The 26,701-nt window shown below is 34.2% G+C and overlaps 1 protein-coding gene across 1 annotated transcript in view; it reads left to right on the forward strand.

Moving 5' to 3' along the window:
- EIF3E (eukaryotic translation initiation factor 3 subunit E) overlaps window positions 1–21,474 on the forward strand; it is a 45,172-nt gene extending 23,698 nt beyond the window's left edge. Inside the window, exons 8-13 of the mRNA XM_069466095.1 lie at window positions 5,370–5,496; window positions 6,329–6,430; window positions 7,750–7,859; window positions 19,219–19,321; window positions 19,621–19,755; window positions 20,842–21,474. Of these exons, the coding sequence (XP_069322196.1) occupies window positions 5,370–5,496; window positions 6,329–6,430; window positions 7,750–7,859; window positions 19,219–19,321; window positions 19,621–19,755; window positions 20,842–20,880 (616 nt within the window). The 3' untranslated portion in view covers window positions 20,881–21,474. The remainder of the gene's footprint in view (window positions 1–5,369; window positions 5,497–6,328; window positions 6,431–7,749; window positions 7,860–19,218; window positions 19,322–19,620; window positions 19,756–20,841) is intronic.
- The last annotated feature ends 5,227 nt before the right edge of the window (window positions 21,475–26,701 follow it).

Here is a 26,701-nt window from a genome sequence, read left to right on the forward strand (position 1 = left end):
TAATTGCTGGGTTAATTGACAGCTGGATTTGCATGCCATCTATTATGTGTTTTATTTGAAGTATGTGAAGAAAACCTAGCCTTACACATATATGTAGTTGGAAAAGAAAGTTTTAGTAGCCTTTTCAGATAGTTGTGGATACTCTCTTTATAATAAAAATGCAATAAAACTAGGCAAATAATAGTAAGGTTATTTGTAATGTGGAATCTGAAACCATATCATTGAACTTTATAGATTCTAAACTGTACTGATATTCTAGACTATATTGGTCTATCTTGTACTTGGAATGGATCTTTTCCCCATGCATGATTTTTATATCATCATGCATTGGTTGTTTGGGAAATACAGGGTTATGCAGGTATTCCGGTATGTTGACATTGTACAAAACCAGAAAAACCACATTCATTAACATTACTATCAAACCCATTAGAAAACACCTGAAGTGTTGGAAAGCTGTCAAGCTCCCAGTGGCAGATAAAATTTTCCAAAATTCTAGCTTTTCTTGAAAGCTCTAATTTAATCGTTTGTTTTTCTTGAAGAACAGGCTCACTTCATTTTCTAGAAAATGTCTGCCAATACCCAAGTATGAATAGCTTTGGTTTTTCTGTCATTCTTGAAAGTAAAAATATTGTTCTGTGAGAAAAACAACTAGTTCATTTTGTGACTCAATCACACAAGTGTTTTTCCTTAAGATAACCATGACACTGAAATAGTATATAGCAGAAGCACTTTAACATGTACGTACTTCCCATTTAGTCATACAGAAGATTAAAAAGATTAGTACTTGAGTTAAATTTTTTAGAAATTAGTAATTTGTATTACCTAATTGAGGATGTAGTTGGTACTTGCTTTTTTTTTTTTTTTTTTTTACTATAAAAGTGTGGTGGTGAAAAATACATCACTATTAATATAGTTTGATTTGTGCTAAGGTTCCAGAAGAGTTTGCTTGTTTATACAGTACAATAATTTTTAGTAACTTAACTGAGCAATGTAACCATTACAATCAATTTTAGGACATTTTATGTCTCCAATAAGGATCCTCATGCCTGTGGAACTTTTTTTAAACAGAGTTAGCCTGTTAGCAAAATGTGGAAAAGAAAACTACTAGCCATTATTATGACGTTTAGTTCACAAAAATACTGTGCTTAATTGTTTTCACTTGCTGTAGAGTTAGGCTACCATCATATTTTCTTTCTTGTCAGTAATGTCTTCATGGCTGATTTTGATTTTTTTTTTTATACTAACTTTTTTCATATGAAAACACCAGATGACTTGACGGAACATTGTTTCAGCCATTTCTTGGGCTGTGTGTTCTTTACTTGGAAGAGCTACTTACTGTCCATTTTCAGTGTGTGATATGCATTTGTATGTCTACAATCAGTATGTGTTTTTCAGTTGTCTGATAGGTAGTAGAGATGTATGAAGAAAGTATCATGTTCTTCCTGTTTTACTTCTGATAGCACAGTATTACAGTTTAATGTGATTGGTTGAGTACAAGTTAAATTGATACTTTACATAGATTGTGAATTGTAGGACTTTTTTTTTTTTTTAAATATAAAAGCACTTGGAGATAATTTATACATTTTTCCTGAAATGGAAGTTTAGATGCTTGTTCAGGTTAGAGTCTCTTATGTCACGTTTATTACTGTCTCTGTCATAATTTACTCTGAATCTAAAGTGGAGATGAATAACACATTTGAAAAATGTTGAACTTTTAAATGTAACATAATATATATCAGGTGTAAGGTAGAGAGTGTTCATAGGCTATTAGAAATGAGGCTTTGCCACTAAATGTACATGCTATTAGGAAAAAAATGCATCTGTAATACAAGATAATATTACTCCCACTTAATAAAAAGATGCAAAGTTTAGTTTGTAAAAGAGTGTTTAATTTGTTTGCTAAATAAAAATAACATGAATTTTCTAAGAAATTTCAAGTTTTACTATTAACAGTTCAGTTAGGTGTCCAGAATTTGTCCCAATGGACTTTTCCTTTATTTTCCTTATATTTTATAATTATTTCCTGATAAGAAAACTCTTTTTTTATGCAGATACTGAATTAGAAAGCAAAGCACTGAACTGGCACTATAGGTGTGCTAAAAGAATACAATATATGTCCATATTACTGGACTATAAGCACTCATCACAATATTCTCAATTGACAGGAAAGCAACTGTCAGAAAAATTAGAAAATTTAAAATGAAGTATCACATAGCAGAATTCTCTCATAAAAATTAATGAAGGTGAGGCTTTGACCAAAATAAGTTTCTGAGTGGTTCTTTCATTAGCCAAGTAAGGAATGCCATTTATCAGTGGAGGTTCAGTTAAATAACGTTTGATTGTAGCAGCCAAAGAAGTATGTCCAGAGAAGATAAAACTATTAGATTTTCATTGAGGACAGTTGCTCAGAGTTGAAGATATTGGGAGCATGTTGGGGCGAGATTGAAATTTTCCTGTGATCAAAACTGCCCTTAAGCCCTATCATCAAACACTGAAGGGCCCTGGAGATTAACTTTTGCTATAGACTTCATAATGTTTCTTAGTACGTTCATCCTAAAATTACAAAGCAAAACAGTGCTTATATGTAAGATTTACACCACAATAAAGTTATTTCAGTGACAGCACGGTATGAATCACAAGTAATATCCTGCTGCTTTACATATTTTTGTTCTGTCAAAAGAAGTGAGACCCTCATTCCCATACAGATTTGCAGCAGATATATATTTTCAAGCTCAAATTATAGTTGCAGAAAGTTTTAGACCTCATTGCAAGTACAAAGGAAATTTCTGTATTTCATAATTTACTTAACTGCAGTTGAATTGGAAGTGATTAATCTGCAATGTAATATCATGCTAAAAGACAGTATCAAGAGACTTTAATAAAATAATTGCCTTCCAAGCAAGAAATGTGTTCAATTAAAATAATATTCTTGTCAGTTTATGGCAGTGTTAGTAGTGTCTGCGTGAAAAACATTTTCAAAGACTGAATATGTAAAGTCTCATTGCAGATCAACATTAACAAATAAACATTTGCAATAAATTTCAATGATAGGGTTGTCTAAATTTTAATCCAATTTAGCAAAGTTATCCTCAATGAAGGAATTCCATTGGTTTCATTAGTGGACCTGTATCTTTAAAATTACACCAAAATATTATATTTTGAATTTTGTCAATAAAATATTTTAGCAATTTGTTTCTTCTCTTTTTATATAAGTGCCTTTATAAATATTCTGAATTTTAACTCTTGGCTACATAGCCAAAAATATTTACTATTTGGTTCTTTACAAAAATTTTGTCAGCCTCTGGCGTGTACTCAGAGAAACAGTGGGTTTCCCAAGGAAGTCATCCTCCAGTAAAAACAATGAACATGTATATGGTACAGTGGTATAAAGTTAGGATAAGTAAAAAGAAATGTGTTTAAAATTCTATACAATAAACATAGAATTTTCTAGTCATATATAATGAGTTTAGATAAATTTGTGAATGAGTCCCATAAGTGCCTACTAAAATTATTTACTTCAAAACTGATATTATGAAAAACAACCATGCTCTCCTGTGCTTGTACACAAGGTCTCTGGCAAGATAACTATTGAAATAAGTAATTGTTCTGAACTAGTATTGCAATTAAAAAATTTCCGTTTAAAACTCAGGCTTAATTTTTCAGATGGTACAGCTTTTAGTTGGTATGTTTTAGATATCTTTTCTTAGAAATTGTTTTATTCCTGAGTGGATATTGATTCTTTTTATACTTTACCTTGTTTAGAGGGCATTCAAGGTAGGATAAGTGGGACTAGGTAGTATTAGGCGTTATTTAACAGATTCTGGGGTCCTCTCAAGAGTTCAAGCAACATTTTGTGGGAATCTACAATGAAATATAGATTTATTAATCATAGTCTGGAAGAACTTGGAAAACAAAGTGTCTAAGCTGGACCCTGAAGGATGACTAAGATTTAGGCTTTCAGGGGTATGTGTTTGGGAGAGCAATCCACGTGGAATGAGCTTTAAGAAGAAAAACAGGAAGTTGTCAGTGATGATACGATGAGAGATGGAGCTGGGTAGTTTGGGGCTTGAATGTCCACCTAAGAGAAATGGACTTTATTGACAAATATTGATAATTCTGAGCTTGGCATAGTGTCTGGCACTCAGAGGTGCTCAATTAGTATTTATTGGATAAAAAATAGGGAACTATTTAATATTTAAGAAAATTGAGCAGAAGAAATACAAGATAAACACCTAATGACAGAGGGTTGTCGTTTATCATCAGAATAGCAAGATTTGCTAAGTATTTAGATAAGTGTCTGTTGACATTTACCTGATATCTTTTCCTTTCTAATTACTGCTACCAGTTTAACCAACGCCTTGTAATGTTGTAATAGTTTCCTTCTTCCTATTGTTTCGAGTCTTTCAACCCCTGAATTCTTTAACACATCAACTGCAACACTAGAAAAAAAATTATTTTTCCTTGGGGCCCCAGTGTTTTATTATGAAAATAGAATAAAAACTTTGAAAACAAATGATCCTTTCTAATTTAATGAAAAATTTGTATTTTTTATTGTTTTCTGTGTTTTCTTCAATAAAAAGGTGATATAAAACTTGAATATTAATAATGTGAAAACTTGAAAAATAGTTCATAAGGGTAAAAAGTATTTTTCTTGTCAAGCTTAAGTATAATTTAAAAGTAAACATAAATAGAAAAATGAAATGTATTGACTTCTGTTCATTTAATCCACATTTTTAGAATTAAATTGTCAATCTTAATTTAACAATAAGAACATCAACAAGTAAGATTTTCATGAACCAACTGCAGGGTTTTGCCCAGGGCCCCAACCATCATGTAACATGAATGCCATAGCACGGCAGCATGAGTTGCTTGTGCACCACACAGCTCCCAAGGTAAAGAGATGTGTGAGCTATACATGCTTCATGAAGCCCTGGGCTCAAAACTAGCATGAGTTAAATACAACGCACATGGCAGTTAGTGTGTTCTGTGCCCAATTTTCTGATTATGATGAATACTTTGCATGTAGAAGGTTTTCACACATTTGTTCTAATGGGTGATTTCAAGTCATAGCTTAACAGTCTTTTGGAACACACTGACAGCATGCGGAAGAGTCTTCTAAAATCCTGTTACTCAAAAATCATAATAGGATTCTTAAATGAGTCTTCCATCTCACTAAAAATTGTGGGATACTGGCTGGCATTCTCATCATTTAGATTCCTGAAGTTAGATTCTGTTTCTTTATTTCCTGGAAGGAGGAGACACCCTTACAATATTCATTCTTAAGTATTTGCAGTCTTAGGCTAGTGAAACAGTGCAATCTAATGGGCTGCTCAAGTGTTTAACTCACAGAGTTTATATTTTTACCTTAGGTATCTTAATGCAATTCAGACAATGTGCCCACATATTCTTCGCTATTTGACTACAGCGGTCATAACAAACAAGGATGTTCGAAAACGCCGGCAGGTGCTAAAAGATTTAGTCAAAGTTATTCAACAGGTAAAAACTAAAATCTGTTTTGATTTTTTTTAAAGTACCTAAACTTTAGGTGTGATCTCTTTTTCTAAAGTAGGACTCTTAGTTCTTAAGGTTAAAATAGGTTAAAAAATAGGAAGGAAGTATACATGAATTTTAGAAGTAAGAAAAGCCTTAAATTAAATGGTCTTAAAGTCCAAGGTATACTACTTATGTTAGATGTGGTATGAATGATTATTGATGTGTGGTAGGTCAATATTTAATATACATTGTATATTTGTGTTGCTCTTATTGCAAAGAATAAAGAAGATCTGGAAACTGAAGCTGCTTATTTGGTGGAGATCATTACCTGTTTAATTCCAGAGGGGTGACCTTTACATAAATACAGGATTAATTAGTCCCCAAGTTGGGGAAAAGTTGCAGGCCTGCTGGTTGATACTTAGTGAACTTCTCAGCAGAAACCATGGATTAGAAAAAGAGCTTAAATATTTATTTGATCTAAGAATTAATTAAATACAAAGTAGTAATTCTCATTCAGTAGGGAATGAATACCCTTATCCTTGGGGAAATGCATCACTGTTCTTGATTAAGGGAGACTTTTGGTAGTAGGGGAATTTGAAAGTTTTTGAAATCACTCTAGCTAAGATGAGAATTTAGAGAGTTAGGTTTGAAAAACATAAGCTTAAGATGTGTTCTGGAATCAGGAGAGAAGCAATTGCTTTGAGACAATAATCCTAGGTAATTTGGCTAGAAATTAATGGTAAAGAAAGAAGACAGGAAGGTTGGGATATTCTAGGGGCAATCTGCTAAACAGTATTGAACCAGATATAACTTGACCTTTGACTTAATGTTACAGGAGTCTTACACATATAAAGACCCAATTACAGAATTCGTTGAATGCTTGTATGTTAATTTTGACTTTGATGGGGCTCAGAAAAAACTGAGGGAATGTGAATCAGTAAGTATGAATTTTTACTTATACACTTATAACATTCTTAAAATTTTGGATATTGTAGAGTTAATCTTGCAGAGTCTTAAAGTAATGATGTAATTATATCAGAAATGTTTATTAATCTTAAAATGGCAAGTTGTTTGGGAGTGTGCTAGGCTGAAGACATTTTTAATGTTGCCATGTGTGTATCCCTTTTGTTAGGAGAGCTGTTTAAAACATTTGGGCTAATTTAAATTCAGAGATCTATTGGTAATTCCATGTCTTATTGTAAATGAGTAAATATGTAAGATAAACATACAGGCAAGATCACTGAATTGTATGTCACAACTATGATTCTCAATTTTGTTTCATAGGTGGGTTTATCTTCAGAATTTTTCACATGATTGTATTTAACATTTGTGATAAACCAGGCAATTCACTGTAGTGATGAATTTTATAACTAGTGTCTGCTGTTGTTTAGTAGAAACTAAAGTACCTTCAGAGCAACTGTGAAAGAGTTAGGTTATAGTTGTTTTGAATAGTTAGTTTGCAAGTTTTAAGTAATTAAACTAAGAATTTATCTGCTGATTGTAGCTGCATTTACCAGATCCACAAATTTCTAGTCATCAATTTCATCTTTTGAACTAAAAATCTGGCACAAAATAGGCAAAGTTGTTGATAGACTGAGACAGTCTGTTGACAGACTTATCTTTCTAAGAAAAAAATGATCAAATACACATTCGGAGTTGATTTTTAAACATTAGGGAAAATAGAAAATTAGAATCCAGTATGGTAATAAGTGTTCTGGTAGTCACGTGTGACATTAAAGTAAATATTGGTGTATATTCGTTACATTCAGTATCTAGGCCTTGCTGTAAATCCAGAGGGCACTTGGTTGCTGTTCTTAAAGTTTAAATATTCTCTTTTAGTTATAACATCTGTGGAGTAGCAGCCACCTCTTGCATTCATTTCCTTTGTAATTTCTAAGTCTACTTAGAAATAATGTCAGAGAAATAACTCATGTCTTTAGTCCATTTATAACTCTTTATTTTAAATAGTTAGAAAAGATACGTTGTCTACAGAGCACTTATACGTAAGATAACGGACAAGATGGAACAAGGAAATATCACAGTTTTTTAGGTGATTTTTTGGTAGCACTCTTACTGCTTTTGTAAATTATTAAAGGTTTGAACACAGTGTTCAAGAAAGTACTGTGGTGTAGAACTCATTAGATGACGGAACTACACTGAATGGAACATTAAAGCAGACAAAATATTTGAGTCAGGTTTCTGAAAATTGCTTGTCAACGTCATAATTTTTTTCTTTTTTATATCTTATACATATAGGTGCTTGTGAATGACTTCTTCTTGGTGGCGTGTCTTGAGGATTTCATTGAAAATGCCCGTCTCTTCATATTTGAGACTTTTTGTCGCATCCACCAGTGTATTAGCATTAAGTAAGAACACTATGATCTGATTTATATTTTCTATTATACTTCTACATTCCTAGAAATTTCAATCTATTGTAAAGTTACACTTAATAAGATACCAGTTAATTGGATTTATTTTATTTCCCTTTGCTTAGAAGAAAAAGGAAACAATTTGAGAGTGATCTATGAAAAAAAGCTAACTTTTTTTTAATTCTAGGATGCTACACACTCAAGCATTTTTGGCTTCCATGTGTGACACAGCAGGACTTTTCAACATACTAAGCTGAGGGCAGTATACGATTATCAGTTACTTTTTAAAAGAGTAAATAAATATTATTGTAACTTTACATAGGGAGAAAAGTGAAGTATCCAGTTTTAAAATGGTTTTCAAGAGGAGTTCAAATAAGGAGATAGCCAGTAAATCAGAAATACTGTTGAAAGACCACTACATTTGGTAATCATTTCCAGAGTTTGTTTTATTTAATTACATATTTGAATTCTCATATAGTAAATTCCTATGACATCCTAAAATGTTGAAACATGGAACAATTATGAATTTTAGTTGAAATTTTCTCTGTTCTGTAAAAAAATTATTAGGAAAAAAATTGTGAAATGTACATAACCTATTAGAAACTAATTGTACATATTAGAGTTTGAAAAATAACTAGCATCCTGTGGTCACAGATGAAGTCAAACATAAATGTTTAAAAACTTTCTACTTTAATGTTTGCCTCTGAGGAATTGTGTGTAATACAAATTCTTTTTCTTTAATGCCATTTGTTTTTGCTAATCCATACTTGCTTGCCTAATTTTACTGGGTTGTCATTGAAGTGGTTGTCCAGAGTTAGAAATATAGTGTAATCATATGCTTTTCCTATGAGAATTAAATCCTTGGCTTCAGTTTTATTAGTACTTTAGCTTGCAGACATAATTTTAAAAATCTGATTCTCTTAAAGAATATATGCAAATTCCTAATATGTAGTTGGTTGTGAAATAAAGAGGTAGGTATGTCATATTTGGGGCTCTGGTGGACAATAGATAACTGAATTCTTGCATTGTTCTTTGTTTTTAAGATTTGTAATTAGGGCTTGTGAAAGAGGGATGTTAGTATTTTGGTTTCCCATGAGGAATTTTCCCCATTTCTCATTAGAATGTGGTCACTTAGGCATTCTTGGTCCAGAACTTATTTAACTACCCCTGTTGGGCCTTTTGAAAGCTGACTCTCTTTTTTGTATCTTTAGCACCTAGTATACTAACTTTGCTACTAACATGGGTTGTACGGTATAGTATGAGTATAGTATAAATATTTGTTATATAAATAAATTTCTTTTGTTCTTAGCATTAGTACACGTGCATTTTTGTCCATGATAACTTTTTTACTTTGGTGTTTGCTTCTGGGTTACCATATATAAGAAGGTTTGTTGTAATTCCAGCTCTTTCCTTTTATTAACTCATTATTTTGTTTCCTGGGCTTCAATTTATCTTTAACAGTAAAATAGATTAAGTATTTGTTCCTGCCTACTCGAGAGATGTGCAGCTCAAAGAAGTTATAGAGTAAGAATACTTCTGTAAACTTTGATGTGATATTATCATTACCTATCTTGGTTTAGATTTTTATTTTTTTCTTTGACCCCTGTAGTTTTCTCCTAAAGTCTCTAAAGTATTTTCATACTAAAGATCTAGTAACTTTCCAAAGTCCAGAAATCTTTTTCTTCCAGTGATGTATTTTCTTTCACTTAGGTTGTTCAGACTTTTTCTGGCTACCTTTTTTACTAACTTAGATGATTAAGACATAGATTAGTAATGTATTTTCTTGAATTATTAGGGTAGAATTTTCAAGCTGAAAGAAATCTTAGGGACCTTCTAATCCAGCAACACACACAGTTTTTGAATCATCTAGACTTTCCAGTGAAACTTCCTACAGTGATGGAAATGTATTTCAAGTGTGGTATACTTGAAAGATGGTTCACATTTCAAGATCTAGAGCCATGGCTTTCAAATCTGTGTGTATGTGCATGTGTCTAAACAATAGGACTTATTTTCAAATGCAATATTATATGTATGAATGTACGTATTTATGTATATAAGCAGATCAAAGTAGAGCCCCTTCGCCCTACTTATCCTGTATCTCTGTTCAGCTTTTCTCCTGTCTACTGAGACACCTCTTTAGAATGCTATGACTTCTGGAAACACAGTTTTGCACAACATTGACTCAGAACAGCTTCATTATTTTGTACCTGGGAAACTTAAGTCTCAGGAGCATTAAGCTACTTAAGTCTTATTTAATGACAGAACCTTGCCTAATAGGTGTCCAGCATTCATTGTACTGTGCCTCACTATAAATTCCATTTCCTGGTGAATAATTTATATTTTCAGAAATATCAGGTTTAGACTAATTTAACTGTTAGTTAGTGTATCAGTTGTGCCAGAGAATAAAGATGAAAACCCTAAGTCATTTTTTTTATTCTTTTTTTTTTATTTATTTTACAGCAAAAGTGAACAGAAAGCACTAAGTCATTTTTTAACTATGTGTCTCACAATCTTTGTAGAGTCTGTCATCGTTGTTTCCGCCCCCCCTCCTCAAATACAGATTCCCTGTAACCACTTTAAATTTCTGAATCAGATTTACTGAGTATGCTACGCTGTGATGTGTAGCAGGGCCACTGTACTGTTTGGATCTTCAGAGTGATTATACCAAAGCACAGCTAGAATCAAAAAACACTGTGTTAGGTTGCCAGTTTTTTAGGCATGTAATTACAGCCTGCTGTGATGGAGTGAAAAATCAATGATTTAATACCTGTAGTATATAATGAATTAAGAAGGTAAGCTTCTTCATGTTTTTAAAGCTTCTTTAATGGATTAGAAATATAGTGACTGAAAATAATGTTAAGTGTTTATGTTGGGATTTTATAAATACAGCAGAGATCTTGATTCAGACTCCAAGGACTTGGAATCCATGATATAATGACCAACAGAGCTAACAATTAATTACCTTTAAACAATACATAGAAAAATAATAATTCTTCTACAATCCAGAGCTTTTAAACCTAGCCGTACATCAGAACCGTCTGGAAAAGTTAAACAACAACAACTTAAACTTAAAAAGAATAGATTTCCTAGTTTCACCCCAGACCTTCTGAATGAAAATCTCTGGGATCAAGGCTTGAGGATCTGGGTTTAAAGCTTCCCAGGTGATTTGTTTGCAGTCAGCCTTGGGGAATCACTGTTATAAATTAGTGATTTGTAGTCCTGGCAGCTCATTACAATCAAATGGGAAGCTTTAACACATTGACTGCCATGCGAGTTGTATTTAACTCAAGCTAGTTTTGAGCCTGGGGCCTCATGAAGCAAAACCCTGCAATTGGTTCATGAAAACCTTACTTGTTGATGTTCATTGTTACAATTAATATTGACAATTTAATTCTAAAAATGTGGATTGAGTTGCATATAACTTACACACAGAAAACAATAAAAAATAACAAATTAGAAAGGACCATTTTGTTTTAATAAAACACTGTGGCCCCAGGGAAAAAATGTTTTTTCGAGTGTGGCAGTCAATGTGTTAAAAAGTACTAAATAAAAATAATGGATTACTGAGTCTAACCCCTAAAAAACAAAAACATTCTCTGGAGGGAGACACCAGCAATTGTATTTTTAAAAGGTCCCCAGTGATTCTCATGCAAGACCTTGCTTATTTTTTTTAAGAAATTAAACTTTAAGATGATTATAGGTCAGTCGTAAGAAATAATAGAGATCCCCTGTGTTCTTTATTAGGTTTCTCCCATTAGTAACATTTTGCAAAACTATAGTAAAATATAGCAACCAGGACATTGACGTTGATACATTCAAGGTACAGAACATTTCCATCACCACAAAAATCCCTCAGGTTGCTCTTTTATAGCAGTACCCACTTCCCTGCCAATCCCTCCTTGATCCCTGGCAACCAGTCATACAATCCCTTCTCCAATTCTGTATTTTGTCATTTTGGGAATGTCCAAAACATATTCTAAAAAGCAGTGATCAGCTTTCTAAAGAGGGCAAATAATGGTATGTATCATGATTAAGATATAATTAATTAATAGCAACATAACTAGTAGTACTGCTGTCCAAAGAAAACATTATAAATGTTACTGAGTGCCTCTTCTGGCCAAACACTAGATAGAAAATATTGAGCACACTCTCAAAGAGCTTAAAATCCAGAGATAGAAAACAGATATTAAATTATGATAGATGCTTTCAAATATAGTGCAGTGATTAGAGAGAATGACATAGACATATTTTGTATATTGAAAACCAGAGAAGTAATTTAGATAGACGATAGATTGAACCCTGATAACTCTCTAAATGGAGTATCTTTAATCCCCAAACTAGACTTTTTTCCACTAATACTATTAATAATTACGAGAAATTATTCTATTCACTAGTTTATGCTGGGCTGTCTTTGCCTCTGAATTGTCTAAAGTTATTTGATAGTCTCCCTTTTTGTGGGGAAAGAGGAAGGATGTATCTCTGGCCTCCTTTTCTTTCCCCAAAGGATACATTTCAAATGCTGAATGGAATAGTATACAACCCATGGTTATTTATTAAACAACTCTTTTCATTTGTGATTTGGAACATTCTCTGTTAATAGATTTCCTGACTAAATGGCTGTAAGCACATGTGATAGCCATATCTTTATAAAAATACATATTAAGAATGTTTTTTAACAGCTTATAAACAACTCTGTATATTTGTAGGATAAGTTACAAATCTGTTTACCATAAAGTGTGCAACATCTGTCAGAAAAGATTACTATGGTGGGGTTTAATTTAATATAGCTGAATAGTTTATCAGATATAATATGTGTCTGAAATTTAAAAGCTGTTCTGAAATAATTCTTGGACCAGTTTTCAATTGCAGATAAAAACAAAGTATGGAAGTAATATTTTGAGTGTATATGATAAACATGTTGAAGCATACATTAATACAATTTCCTTATAGGGGGTTAGTTTTGGCTTTTCATAGAAGAAGGTATTTGCCAACTACTCTTGCATTACTTTAAGTTAGGAAGTTATTCTACTTTGCTTATTTTATTAAGTAACAGAGATCTTAATAGTTTTCTTAACATTCTTATTACCACATAACAATTTATATTTAGAATTATACTTACTGATAGTAGAGAGAAATAGATGTTTCCAGATGGCGATAGTTTCTAAGGCCATTGTCATTGCATTTCTGCATTAACTATAAGGTTATAAAGAAATGTTGGAACATTCAGCAAGAATTTTCAGTTGTCACATATAGCATTTAGTGTTTCTGTTTTATTCTGTTTTGTTTTTCCTATTTCCTCCCAGTCTTATAGTTAAACACAGTTTGCACTTAACATTTACTCTTTAGTTTCTTGTCTTAGCATATTCTTAGAAAGACTTGGAGTACTTTTCTTTGGGTATGCTGAATAGTTGGCCTGTGGTCTTCAATGATGACCAGAGGTTCCCATATCTTAATGTTTAAATCAACAGAATTTGAAATAAATTGTGCTTGTCAAATAAAATTTGGAAAGCCAAGTTATTTAAAGAGGTAATTAATAAGCCATGTGAAATGTAGTACCCCAAAATCCTTATTTTCCCAAATCTTTATTAATTAAGATGGGGGCGTGAGGTGGGGAGAGGTTGGTGGCTATGGGAGGGTTCAGAGAAGGGACACTGTCTTAGAGATTAGGCATTGGAAACCTGATAGAAAATCAACTTGGCTGGGCAGAGTGGCTCACACCTATAATCCCATCACTTTGGGAGACCAAGGTGGGAGGATCACTTGAGGCCAAGAGTTTGAGACCAGCCTGGGCAACATGGTGAATCCTCGTCTTACAAAAAAATAAAAAGTTTAAAAAAAGAAGAAAATCAGCCTAAAGCCGATGAAGTCCTAATTGGTTTCCTATACTTAGATATCTTATGTCCTTGATTGGTGCCACTGGTACTATTTACTGCTCAGAAACTTAAAAAAAAGTAATGATTCTGTGCTGGAAACATGAACATGTTTAAAGAGTTTGAACTGAGGATGAAATAATTTTGCTATGTCTTTTGAAATAGCACTTGATTCTATGCATATCTTATTTAACATATTCAATACCATGTTTTTGTGTCAGTTGAACAGAACTAGTCAGTTTAGAGATATGTGTAAGGGATTTACAGAAAAAATTTAAATGTTTAAGCTGACTACAAGACTTTTAGTATGAATGGGTGCGTTGGCTCACTCCTGTAATCCTAGTACTCTGGGAGGCCAAGGTAGGAGAATCAGTTGAATTCAGTAGTTTGAGACCATCCTGAGCAAGAGTGAGACCCCGTCTCTGCCAAAAACAGAAAAATTAGCTGAGCCTTGTGGCGCATGCCTGTAGTCCCAGCTACTTGGAGGGCTGAGGCAGAGGATCGTTTGAGCCCAGGAGTTTGAGGTTGCTATGAGCTAGGCTGGTGCCATGGCACTCTAGCCTGGGCAACAGAGCAAGACTCTTGTTACCAAAAAAAGAAACAGAAAAGAAGAAACAATACTAAAACTCTACTCAGCGTGACAGAGTGAGACTCTGTCTCAAAAAAAAAAAAAAGAGTTTTAGTATAATCTAAATAACATAGAAGTTATTTTTTATGTTTAAAATCTGGATTGAATTAGAAATTTTTCTCAGAAATTCTGTATTTTTATGTACTTTGTCTTTTAGTTTATTGATAAACTGAATTATTTTCAGTAACATTAGGTAAGCATTTTCTAGAATAGCTTAAACCAACTTTTTCTCTTTTAAGCTTTAATAGGCTATTACATTTTTATTTCTAAATTTATACTATTTTTGCATAAAATTGGCCAAATGGAAAAGAACTGTAGGCTTTGAGGATTTCTTTCTGTTAATTATTTAGTTTCTTTTTACTGTGTGCATTTTCATGTTACTTAAAGGAAACTAGACTATTTTCATATTCTTTAATTCACTCTCAGAGTGATTGGTAGCTTAGATAACCTACAATGCCGTCAATAATTTCCTAATACTTCTTGGACCTTAATTCAAGTTTTTCTTTGACTTGATTTACTAAGTAAAAGATCAACAAGCACAGTGTAGACAATAAATTACTGAAATAGGATTATGGCTCCAAGCATGCAGGCATTTATGAATCGGGATGCATGTTGCCAAATTGCTCTAGCCATGTTGGAATATGAGACTTAGAATATAGATATAAAAAAAGAGGAGGAGGCCGGGCGCAGTGGCTCACGCCTGTAATCCTAGCACTCTGGGAGGCCGAGGTGGGCGGATCGTTTGAGCTCAGGAGTTCGAGACCAGCCTGAGCAAGAGTGAGACCCCATCTCTACTAAAAATAGAAAGAAATTATATGGACAGCTAAAAATATATATAGAAAAAATTAGCCGGGCATGGTGGTGCATGCCTGTAGTCCCAGCTACTCGGGAGGCTGAGACAGGAGGATCGCTTGAGCTCAGGAGTTTGAGGTTGCTGTGAGCTAGGCTGACGCCCCGGCACTCACTCTAGCCTGGGCAACAGAGTGAGACTCTGTCTCAAAAAAAAAAAAAAAGAGGAGGGATAGAGAATTCTAATTATTTATTAAATAGGATGGAATTTTTTTCTTTTGTCTTAAAAATCTGAGATTAAATATTATTTCCTTAAGTAAGCTCTTCCCAAACTCCCAGACTTGAGCTGGTAAACCTTTTTGCATCTCACATAGTTCTTTCTACTTTTTCTTCATTATATGTACAGTAGTTTATGTATTGGGGGCATTAGGTGATTGTCCCCAGCCCCCACCTCTGACTTAAACTCTATAAAGGATGACAAATAAATGATACTTTGTCAGCTGCATCTAACACAGTTTATATTTTGTTGAGTGAATGACAAAGGAAAAGAATTGCTTTGGTTTGGTTGGCATGTGGTATTCATGAGAATAATGAGAGCTAGGAGAGGTAGATTGAAGTGAAATTGTAGAGCTATGAATGAATAACTTAGAAGTTTGAATTTTATTGTTTTAGTATAAGTGTTCCATGAAAGTTTTGAAAGGAATTCGGGAATAAACTGGTTACGGTATTCCCCCCCTTATCCTAGGATATACATTCCATGACCCCCGTGCCTCAAACCAAGGATAGTACCAAACCCTGTACATACTATTGTTTTTTTCTATACATACATACCTGTGATAAAGTTTAATTTATAAATTAGGCAAAGTAAGAGATTAACAACCAATAATAAAATAGAAAAATTTTAACAATACACCAGCATCACTACTGTTCACTTTGGGGACCATTATTAAGTAAAATAATAGTTACTTGAACACAAGCACTGTGATAGTGGGACAGTCTAATAATTGAGATGGCTACTAAACTGACAGCAGGGGTGCATATACAGCGTGGATACACTGGACAATTCCTGAGTCGGGTAGAGTGGGATGGTGCAAGATTTCATCATGCTATTCAGAATGGTGCACAATTTAAACTTATGAATTATTTCTGGAATTTTCCATGTAATATTTTCAGACCGTGGTTGACCATGGGAGTAACTGAAACCACAGTAAGTGGAACTGCAGATATTGGTGCGGGGGTGGAATACTGTAGTTGGGTTTTATAACTGACCTGGGAACTATATGAAATAGATTAAGGAAAGACTTAAGATGTAAACTAGTTAGAAAACTAGGAAATAGTAATGGAGCCTGAACTAGAAAGAATAGTGACTAGAACAGGAATCAGTCAGACAGTGAATGTTAATTGCTTCCTGTGTGCTGGGCATTGTGCTGTTAATCACTGGATATATAGCAGTGAACAAGGAAGATAGGGTGCGTGCTCTTTGATTGCACAAATAGTCCATCATGGAAGCAGATATTCAGTAAACAACTACAGCTGTTACTAATGCTATGAAAAAAAAGGGCCGGGGATCCTTGTAAACAGGTCAAAGGTCCTGAAGTGGTTAAGAACATGGCATGTTTGATGAACAGAGGGGGTTAATATGGCTGGTGGAGAGGAGAGTCTCTCAAGACCAGAGTAGATTGCAAAGAAACTTTAGGTGAAAAGCAGTGATTAAAGAAATAATTGGCCATGCGTAGTGGCTACCACCTCTAATGCGTGGAGACTGAGATGGGGGGATTGCTTAAGACCAACCTAAGCAACATAGCAACACCCCATCTTTACCAAAAAGAAAAAAAATTAGCCAGGTGCAGTGGTACAGGCCCGTAGTCCCAGCTACTCAGGAGGCTGAGGTGGGAGGAGCCCTTGAACGCAGGAGTTTGAGGCTACAATGAGCTATGATTGTGTGTCACTGCACTCCAGCCTAGGTGGCAGAGCGAGACCCTGTCTCCAAAAAAAGAAAGAAAGAAAGAAATTGATAGGACTTCTCAATTGTAGAAGAATCAGATAACGTAGGTTTCAAGACTGGATGTTTCATTATCATTTTTTATGATACCAACTATATATTAATTAACTAATTGCTATCTAGAAATAATGTTTCTACTTTTGAAAAGCAGAATGTAGAGACCTTGAAGGTTGGAATTTTAATATGTTTTGTACAGATTGTTTCATTTGCGCTAACCAGAGTAAAATCATGAGTATGTGTTAGAAAGTCTTTAGATTAGCAACTTCAGGTAAAAGTATCAAACATATACTTCCTTTGCTAGTGCCAATAGAAATGAAATTTACCTGTTTCTAAAGTCAAATATCAGCAGGGAACACAAGGAGTTTATTGGGAGGCCATAGGAAACACCAGTTGTAGGAATTTAAAAAAAAAGGACTTCTTGTTTCAGTAAAATGGCACATTTCCCTATGGCTTTTAAAAAATGGGATTTATTTAGACAGCAGTGATAAAGAATAAAATTTGTCCATGTGAATTAATAGTCATGGATTAATTGTTCCTTAAGTTTGCTATGAATGTGTGCTTACAACAAAATTGGTTATAAAAACACAAAGAACATTGACACAGGGTGCCTTGGTGAAGAAAAAGAAAAAAACAGAAAAAACATGATTTTGACACAAATCCTGGGAATTTTATGGTTTAGTTGGCTCTATTCCATATTTATCTTGTTTTTAACTTCAAGCTTCTCTTAAAGAAAAATTTAAAATAATTGTCTTCATAGATTTAGTTTTGGACTATTTTATTGGTAGCCTAACTTAATTTTTACATTTTCAACAAAATTCTGTGAACTCATTGTCAATAGACATATAAAATAGGGATAGCACAGAGATTATATTATTTCCATAAAGGTATTTTTATTAACTAGATTGCTTACATTTGGATTAGGAGCTCTGGAATTAAATAATTAATTATACAGTCACTAATGGCTTGAATATTTATGTTTTAAAGTTGGGAATGCTGTCAGAAATTTTAGTTCATAACATTCCAAAGAATGATTTTGTTGATGATATTCTAGTTTTCATCAAATCAGTGATTACATTAAAAGGCTGGGCAATACGTGATATCTTTAATGAAGATAAAGGACAGTTGATGTTCATGTATAAATAACTATATATGCATGCATATGTACTATACACTTTTAAATGTATGCTCTTAAATATTATATACATAGATATTCTTTCATCAGCTGACTGGCTAACCCTACTTACCCAGAGAGGTGCTTGCTTTTTAGTCCTGACAAATTAAACGCAGCAACAACCCTCTTCAGCCTGATCATAATTTGGAAAAATACAAAATGCAGATTGGTTGATGTCAAAAAGTATTTTAGATTGGGGTCTTCACAGTCTGGCCTCCCTCCCCCTTCTCTAAAATTCAGTGGTCATATAGGTTATAAAGTATACAACTCCAGGGAGTGTCCCTAGAGTTAACAGCACAAATATACACAGTAACCCTGAGTTTTAATTATAGTTTTCATTAGATTATACTTATTACTGATGCTCCTTGTAGTAGGCTTACTTTGTATAATCATTATATAGTCAGCCCTCGACAGAAAAATAGTATGTAAATAGTTGTTATGCTTTATTGGTTTTTTTATTCATTTTTTTAAATTGTTTGTTTGTTTGTTTTACTGTGTTATTTTTTACCCCAGTATTTTCTATCTGTGGTAGGTTGAATCCATGGATGCAGAGGGCTGAGTGTACATTATAAAACCTTTTTCTCCCTTACATCATTATTTGTTGATCATGTGCTGTACAGTATGTTCTAGAAGCTGAAAGGATTTTCATAAATGCAGAATATGGTACCCTCCAAGATCTTACAGTTTGGTTGATAAAATAGGATATAGGTCATGTATAATACGAGACAAGAGGCACAAACATAAGAGCAATGTAGATAGTATGGGTCTTGGTATATAAGAGAGGGTGACCCAGAAATACCTAAAATTCTCTATGTAGAGCATGGACCAAACAGATACATAAAACTAAATTTTTAGGCCCAGCTAATTAACATTACTGTTTTTACTTTTTTCATTAGCATGTTGGCAGATAAACTGAACATGACTCCAGAAGAAGCTGAAAGGTGGATTGTGAATTTGATAAGAAATGCAAGACTCGATGCCAAGATTGATTCTAAATTAGTGAGTATTATGTTAGTTATGCTATATGCTAAATACCAATTGCTGATGATTTTGTATTTTTAGAAATTTTGAAGAAGTTAGGACATTTTACTTTTTGTTAAGAATTTATTTTGTTTTAATGTATAATAGTTCTTTGAAGGCAACAGCAACGTCCTTTTTCTTGCTAAATGTTGTCATCTCTATACAGTTTCTAAAAATATTTGCAATAGTCATGTAGTATTGTTATAGCATGCTCATTAATTACCTGGGAAATTCAGTCATTATCATTATAGGATCAATTTTCTTCTGTTTCATTTTAGGGCCATGTGGTGATGGGTAACAATGCAGTCTCACCCTATCAGCAAGTGATTGAAAAGACCAAAAGCCTTTCTTTCAGAAGCCAGATACTGGCCATGAATATTGAGAAGAAACTTAATCAGAATAGTAGATCAGAGGTAAGAACCACACATTTTCTACTCTGTCTGGGATTTAGGAACAATGTAACATAATTGTTACATGACCTTTTTTTGAGACAGTATCAGTATCAGTTGTACCTGATTTTTATTGCTATTTAAAGTTATGAACATTTAGTTTAAGAAATTACTAAACTAAAATGAATTTTTTCTTAGATGTATTATATGCATTAGTCAAGAAAACTGAAAAAAATTATGTTGCTCATTTGTTATAACTATTTTTTTTTCTCCTTTTACTCTTCCTGTGTGACTTCATTAAATCATTTCCTCAGGGTTTTCAACACATCATTTTGATACTGGCAGATGATAACTTACATGTGTAGCTCTCTTTCAAGTGCTTGAAGTGTGTGTTCTTTCTAAATCTAAAGAAATGGTTCTGTAAAAACGTTGATCTTATTATATCTATTAGTGCTGATCTTACACAAATTTCATTTCTGATGTTCATATCAAAATAATCACATCACCCTTTTTGTAGAGATCCTGTGTATTATATATTGAAGGAACTTGAATGGCCTTATAATTTTGGAATCCGAAACTATCTTTAATGCTGTTTAGACATTATGATTATGTATAACTGGATAGATTATATATAACCAGGTAGAAAGTCATTAGGAAGCAGTTTTGGGACTTTCAAAGACCCCATTTGATTGAAATTTTAGGGACAGATTGGTGTCCTTAGAACAGTCCTTTAGTTTCAAAAGAGGAAGACTCATTAGAATTGGATGCATATTCCAACCAAGTCTAGGATAGCTGAGCCTGGAAAATAACTTATATGATTTTTTTTCTGTATGCTTTAGGATCAATTTGTATTGATTATTGTTCCAATGTTGGTGATACTATAATTGTTATATTGTGTAATTGGCCTAAAGGTAGTATCTCAGGTAACATTTTGATGTGTTTGCTTTGTTCTAAGTGGAACATCTGACATTTAGTAATTGCAGAATTTAAGGTCTTAGACTGGTTTGACAGGAGTGGTGCTAAAGTAAATGCCGTGTCACTTTTTTCTATGTTAGCTTTTTTAGAAAGTATTTTCTTTTCACCCTGTCAATTTTTCTCTGTATATTTTAGGCTCCTAACTGGGCAACTCAAGATTCTGGCTTCTACTGAAGAATTGTAAAGAAAAGATGAAAAACTATAAAAGAAGAAATATTAAAACCATTATAATAAAGGGTAACATACTTTTTAGAAATAATTAAATACTGAATATAAATTTTGGACAATTTGAATAAAATTGGCTATGGTGCATTTTATTTTGCTATGAATTTTTTTGTATGTGTAAGTATCTGTTTTTTTAACCTCTTATTTTGAAATAAGGAAGTTGCAAAAATAACACAGAGAGGTCCTTGTAGGTTGAACCCAGTTTCCCCCAATTTTTTCATTTTGAGTTACTGTATACAATATGAAAATCAGGATATTGACATTGGTACAATGTGTGTAAGTAGTTCTGTGCCATTTTCTCACATGTGTAGTTTTTTATCACCAACACTTCAATCAAGATACAGAACTATCATCATCACAAAGATCTCCCTCATGCTACTCTTTGTAGCCACATCTAGCCCTACCAGTTCTAACCCCTGGCAATCACTAATTCATTCTTAATCTCCATAATTTTGTCATGATGAGAATGTTATATAAATGGAATCATACAGTATGCAACAATTTGAGATTAGCTCTTTTCATTCATCATAATGCCCCTTGTGATATATCTGAGTTGTCCAGTAGTTTCTTCCTTTTTATTGCTGAATAGTATTCCATGGTATGGATTTACCAAATTGTTTAACCATATTCCTATTGAGGGATGTTTTGGTTGTTTCCAGTTTGGGGTTATTACAAATAAAGCTATAGTTCCTTAATTTCCTAAGGTGGCTCCTTAGTGACTTACTGTACGGTTACAGAGATTAAATAGGAGTATAAGTTGAATTTAATAAATGCCTCTCTAAATGTTACACACACACACACACACACACACACACACGGTTTACTGGATACCCATGGTATTTAGTATAAAGTCCTCATAGAGTCTCTTTTACGCAGAAGTGGTTTGATTTTTCACTTTGGTTGCTGAATTAAAACCCAGTCAGATAATAGAAATTTCTGTTTCTGCTCTCAAGGAGTGGTACAAAGAAGGATAAAAGATACATGCATATTGTTCTTTCATTTGACATCTGATTAGGCCACCCTCAACGTTCAGTTAAGTTTAGACACTATAGTAGTTAAATTGCATCTGTCATTGAAAGAGCATAGAGACCTCCCAATACTAAACTTAGAGCAGGGGGTCCACAAACTTTTTCTGTAGAAGGCCAGATATTAACTATATTAGGCTTTGCAGGCCATATGTTCTTTGTTGCAACTATTCAACTCTGTTAAATAGCACAAAAGCAGCCTTTGTATGTAAATGAATGCTGGTGGCTGTGTTCCAATAAAACTATTTACAAAAACAGGCCAAGGGCCAGACTGTCTCACTTGCTGTGGTTTCCATCCCCTGACTTGGGGTGTTGGTACTTCTAAGCTGCAGTCAAAAAGTACTGAAAACTAGAGGGAAGCTGACTAGTCAGGTAAGCCAAGTGCTAATTATTTATTCTTCTGTAACCAGTGTTGTAGAAATGCCAAGTATAGGGCAGAAAAAAATATAGAGAAATATAAAGAGGATTATTGGTAGTACAAAATGGTCAGAATTTATGGAGAAAGTACCAAAGAGTGACATCAATAACAAGATAGACCCTTATGTGTAGGAGCTAATTCCATGAATCAAAAGTCCCAATCTATTACAAATAGAGCTGTAATTATACAAAACTATACAAAATTGCATACATTACTCAGGCAATGTAGAAATGAAAAGCATATTAAGATCCCCATGTTTCCCTCTTCAGTAACCCAAGTGGCCACAAGTTCTCAGATGGAGACATTAATATTCACTCTTTAAGAGTAGTAACACAACCAAACCACATTAATAACAAAGATTTCTAGATGATTACATAGCCCAGCAGTTAAAAATGGTTATTAATTGTGCCCTAGTGGACTAGTATATAAAAACCCAGGTAGGAAAGATAGGAAGCTAATAATAAACATTTATAATGTGTCAGGCATTTTCGTGTCCTCTATTTCTCTAAACAACCATAAGGAAAAAGAAAGGAACCGTAACATTTGAATGCCTTACTGAAGCCTGGAAGTACTGAAAGTTGGGTGGTACTATTTCTGAGTTCTTGAGAAAGCATACTCAGATGGTTGCCCAGGGTCATACCTGGTAAACCTTAAAACAAGGACTAGAAAACAAGACTTCAGTTGTGTCACACTGCCCCTCACATCAGTGTTGCTTTGTTTGTAATCCTTTCAGATTAAATTTGCAAAGGGTTAAGGAATCCATGTTTAGTAAGTTGTGAATGAAGGTGTTGATCCACCAAACTCATGTCAGCATCATTATCTTCCAATAAGAGCAAAAGATACTCCCATTTTTTTCCTACTGATATAATCATTGGATACTAGAGGCCCCACAAAAATACCGATTAGAACATACAAAACTCTGAAGAACATCTCTGATTTTTTTTCTATTTATACTCTGCTTCTTAAGGTCATCTATGATATGGATAATTAATGTTCACTTTTTCTACCATTTATTTTTTACGTGCCACCGCCCTTTGAACTTGAAAGATGATGCCACTATAGATTACTAGTATCAATCAGGAAAAAATATGTACATATAGCTAATGCCCATTTTTGTTCATTGTTAAAATACACTTTTGAAGTTTGCATAAAAATTACTTGGTTCTAGATTTAACCTTAAGTTTTGATAACAGGCTTGATAGCAGGTAAAATGTTTCAGTAAGGTGTTGAGCACAAAATAAGTACTTACTAATTTGCCTGTGTGTGTGTTTCTTTTTTGCCCTTCAATAAATAGACTCTATGTGTCAGTAGCTTTTACAAACACACTGAAGAACAAGCATTCATGAAGCTTACATTAAAAAACATTGCTGTGACTGGACATGGTGGCTCATGCCTATAATCCCAACCGTTTGTGAGGCCTATGCAGGAGGATCACTTGAGCCCAGGAGTTCAAGACCAGCCTGGGCAACATAGTGAAACCCTATCTCTAAAAATAGTTTAAAAATTAGCCAGACGTGGCAACACCTGTGGTCCCAGCTATGTGGAGGCTGAGGCAGGAGGATCACTCAAGCCCAAATTTGAAGCTGCAGTGAGTTGTAATTGCGCCACTACACTCCAGCATGGATGACAGAGCAAGATCCTGTCTCAAAAAAAGTTTTGGTGTACTTTAAATTTTTTTCTATGCATTCACAAACATGTGTTTATGCTTTTTATGCTATACACACGTATATATGTGTGTATACACACGCACAGTTGACCCTTGAGCAATACAGGGCTTAGGGATAATTTTGACTTCCCAAAAACTTAACTACTAATAGCCTACTCTTGACTGGAAGCCTTACTGATAACATAAACAGTTGATTAACACATTTTGTATGTTATAGATATTATATACTGTATTCTTACAATAAAGTAAGCTAGAGGAAAGAAACATATTAGGTTATTAAGTATGAGATGTCCAATTTAAGTACTAAGTTTGACAGTTGATATCTCTGACATTGCACTTTTGACACTTGTTTTATTTTTATTGTGAAGGTACATCCTCATTCTTTGAAATGCACAGTTTGGCTTATGATTATCTTTTAAATTCTTTTTTGGAGCATTTTTTTGTGAAACCATGGGAAGTCAGAAATTAGTGTTATTTGTGAATGAGTTTGTCACAGAATCAATGCTGCGCAGACAGCTCAAAATATCAATGAAGTGTTTGGAAAAGATGCGGCTAATGAATGCACAGTACATCGATGGCTTGAGAAGTTCTATTTTGGTGATTTTAATCTTGAAAATGAGTCATGTGGATGACCTGAGACCAAGGTGGGTAATGATGAGCTGAAAGCTGTAATGGAAGCGAATCCATCTCAACCCATGCATAAGTTAGCAGCAAGGTTTGACATTACTATTCCAACAATATTGGACCATTTGAAACAAATGCACAAGGTAAAGAAGCTGAATAGATGAGTTCTACATGAATTAAATGAGCATCAGAAGAGAAACCATCTTGAAGCTCTACTTTCGTTGCTGTCATGACTAAAGGCAAACCATTTCTACATCGTATTGTTACAGGTGATGAAAAATGGATTCTTTTGGACAGTTGCAAGCATTCAGCACAGTGTTTGGATAAAGACAAAGTGCTGAAACACAGTCCAAAACTGAATATTCATCCAAAAAAAGCTGTGTCTGTTTGTGGTCCAGCGCTGGTGTTTCCACTACAGCTTCATGAAACCTGGTCAATCAGTGACAACAGAAGTCTACTGCAACCAATTGAATAAAATCTTGAGGATGCTTGTGATGAAGCAGCCAAGATTGGTCAATAGAGACAGGCCAATTCCCTTGCAAGACAATGCTCTACCACGTGTTGCACAAACAATGCTGCTCAAACTACAGCAGCTGGACTTGGAAACTGTCATCCACCATAGTCACCAGACCTTGCACCAACTGACACTACTTCTTCCAGGTTTTGGACCACTTCTTGCAAGGAAAAATATTCAATTCTCAACAAACTGTGACAAACGCCTTTCATCACCACGTGCTCTCCAGGCTTCTTTGCTGCTGGCATACACAAGCTACTGTTAAAATGGCAAAACTGTGTCAGTAGTTTAGGTACATGATTTGATTGCTTGTACTACTTCTTGTTTGAGCTATAATAAACTATTGGTTCAAAATCACATTTCATACTTAAGGACCTAATATTAAGAAAATCATAAATAAGAGAAAAGATATTTACTTATTCATTAAATGGAAGTGGATCATCCTGAGGGTCTTCATCCTTGTCATCATCTTCATGTTGAGTAGGCTGAGGACAAGGAGGAAGAGGAGGGGTTGGTCTTGCTGTCTCAGGGTGGCAGTGGTGTCAGAGGTAGAGGAGTTGGAAGGAGAGGCAAGCACGCTTGGTGTAACTTTACAGAAATACATAGTAATTTCTGGCTTTTGCTTTTTCATTTCTATAAAAATATTTTTATATGGTACCAATCCCTCTTCCACCATTTGCTTTAGGTTCAGTGCCCATATCATATAAGGGCCTATGTCATAAAAGAAGTCAAAAGCAGTCTCAAATATTCAGAACCCTTCTACCAGAATGTCAACCTGTATCTTCCTCATCATCTGGCACCTGGTCAGAAGCACTCATCTTCGTCAAGTTATCTTCTTTTAATTCCTCTATTGTGGTCTATTAGCTCTTGAATTTCTCCACAATCCATAACTTGAAACCCTTCACCCCCCACCTTTTTTTGCCGTATCCACACTCTCTTACATGATTTGCATTATTGGCTCTGTTGTAAATCCTGTGAAGTCATGCACATCTGGACACAGTTTTCTCTAGCAGGAACTTATTGTTTCAGGCTTGATGGCTTTCATGGCTTTTTCTGTAACAATAATGGCATTTTCAATGGTAGAATTCTTCCGGACTTTTGTGGTATTTTCTCTATCAAGCTTCTCTTCCATAGCGTTGGCAATATTTTGCATAGAGTACTGTGTGTAATAGCCTTAAAGGTCATTATGACGCCCTGATCTACAGGCTGAATTAGAGACATAGTGTTGGAGGGTAAGTAGACCACTTTGATGCCTTCGGTATTGAACACAAGGGGTTCTGGGTGGCCGGTGGCACAGTCTAATGCCAAAAGAACTTTAAAGGCAGTCTCTCACCAGCAAGGTACTTCCTGACTTCAAGGACAAAGCCTCAATCCAGGAAAAGGGTACAAGTTGTCCAGGCCTTCTTGTACAACCAAAGGACTGGCAGCTGGTGTTTACCTTTAACCTTCAAGACACAGGGGTTAGTGGCTTTATAGATAAAAACAGTCCTGATCATAAACCAGATTATATACAGAAAACGGTA

The sequence above is a fragment of the Eulemur rufifrons genome, chromosome 3 (assembly GCF_041146395.1).
Source record: "Eulemur rufifrons isolate Redbay chromosome 3, OSU_ERuf_1, whole genome shotgun sequence".
NCBI classification, from domain to species: domain Eukaryota; kingdom Metazoa; phylum Chordata; class Mammalia; order Primates; family Lemuridae; genus Eulemur; species Eulemur rufifrons.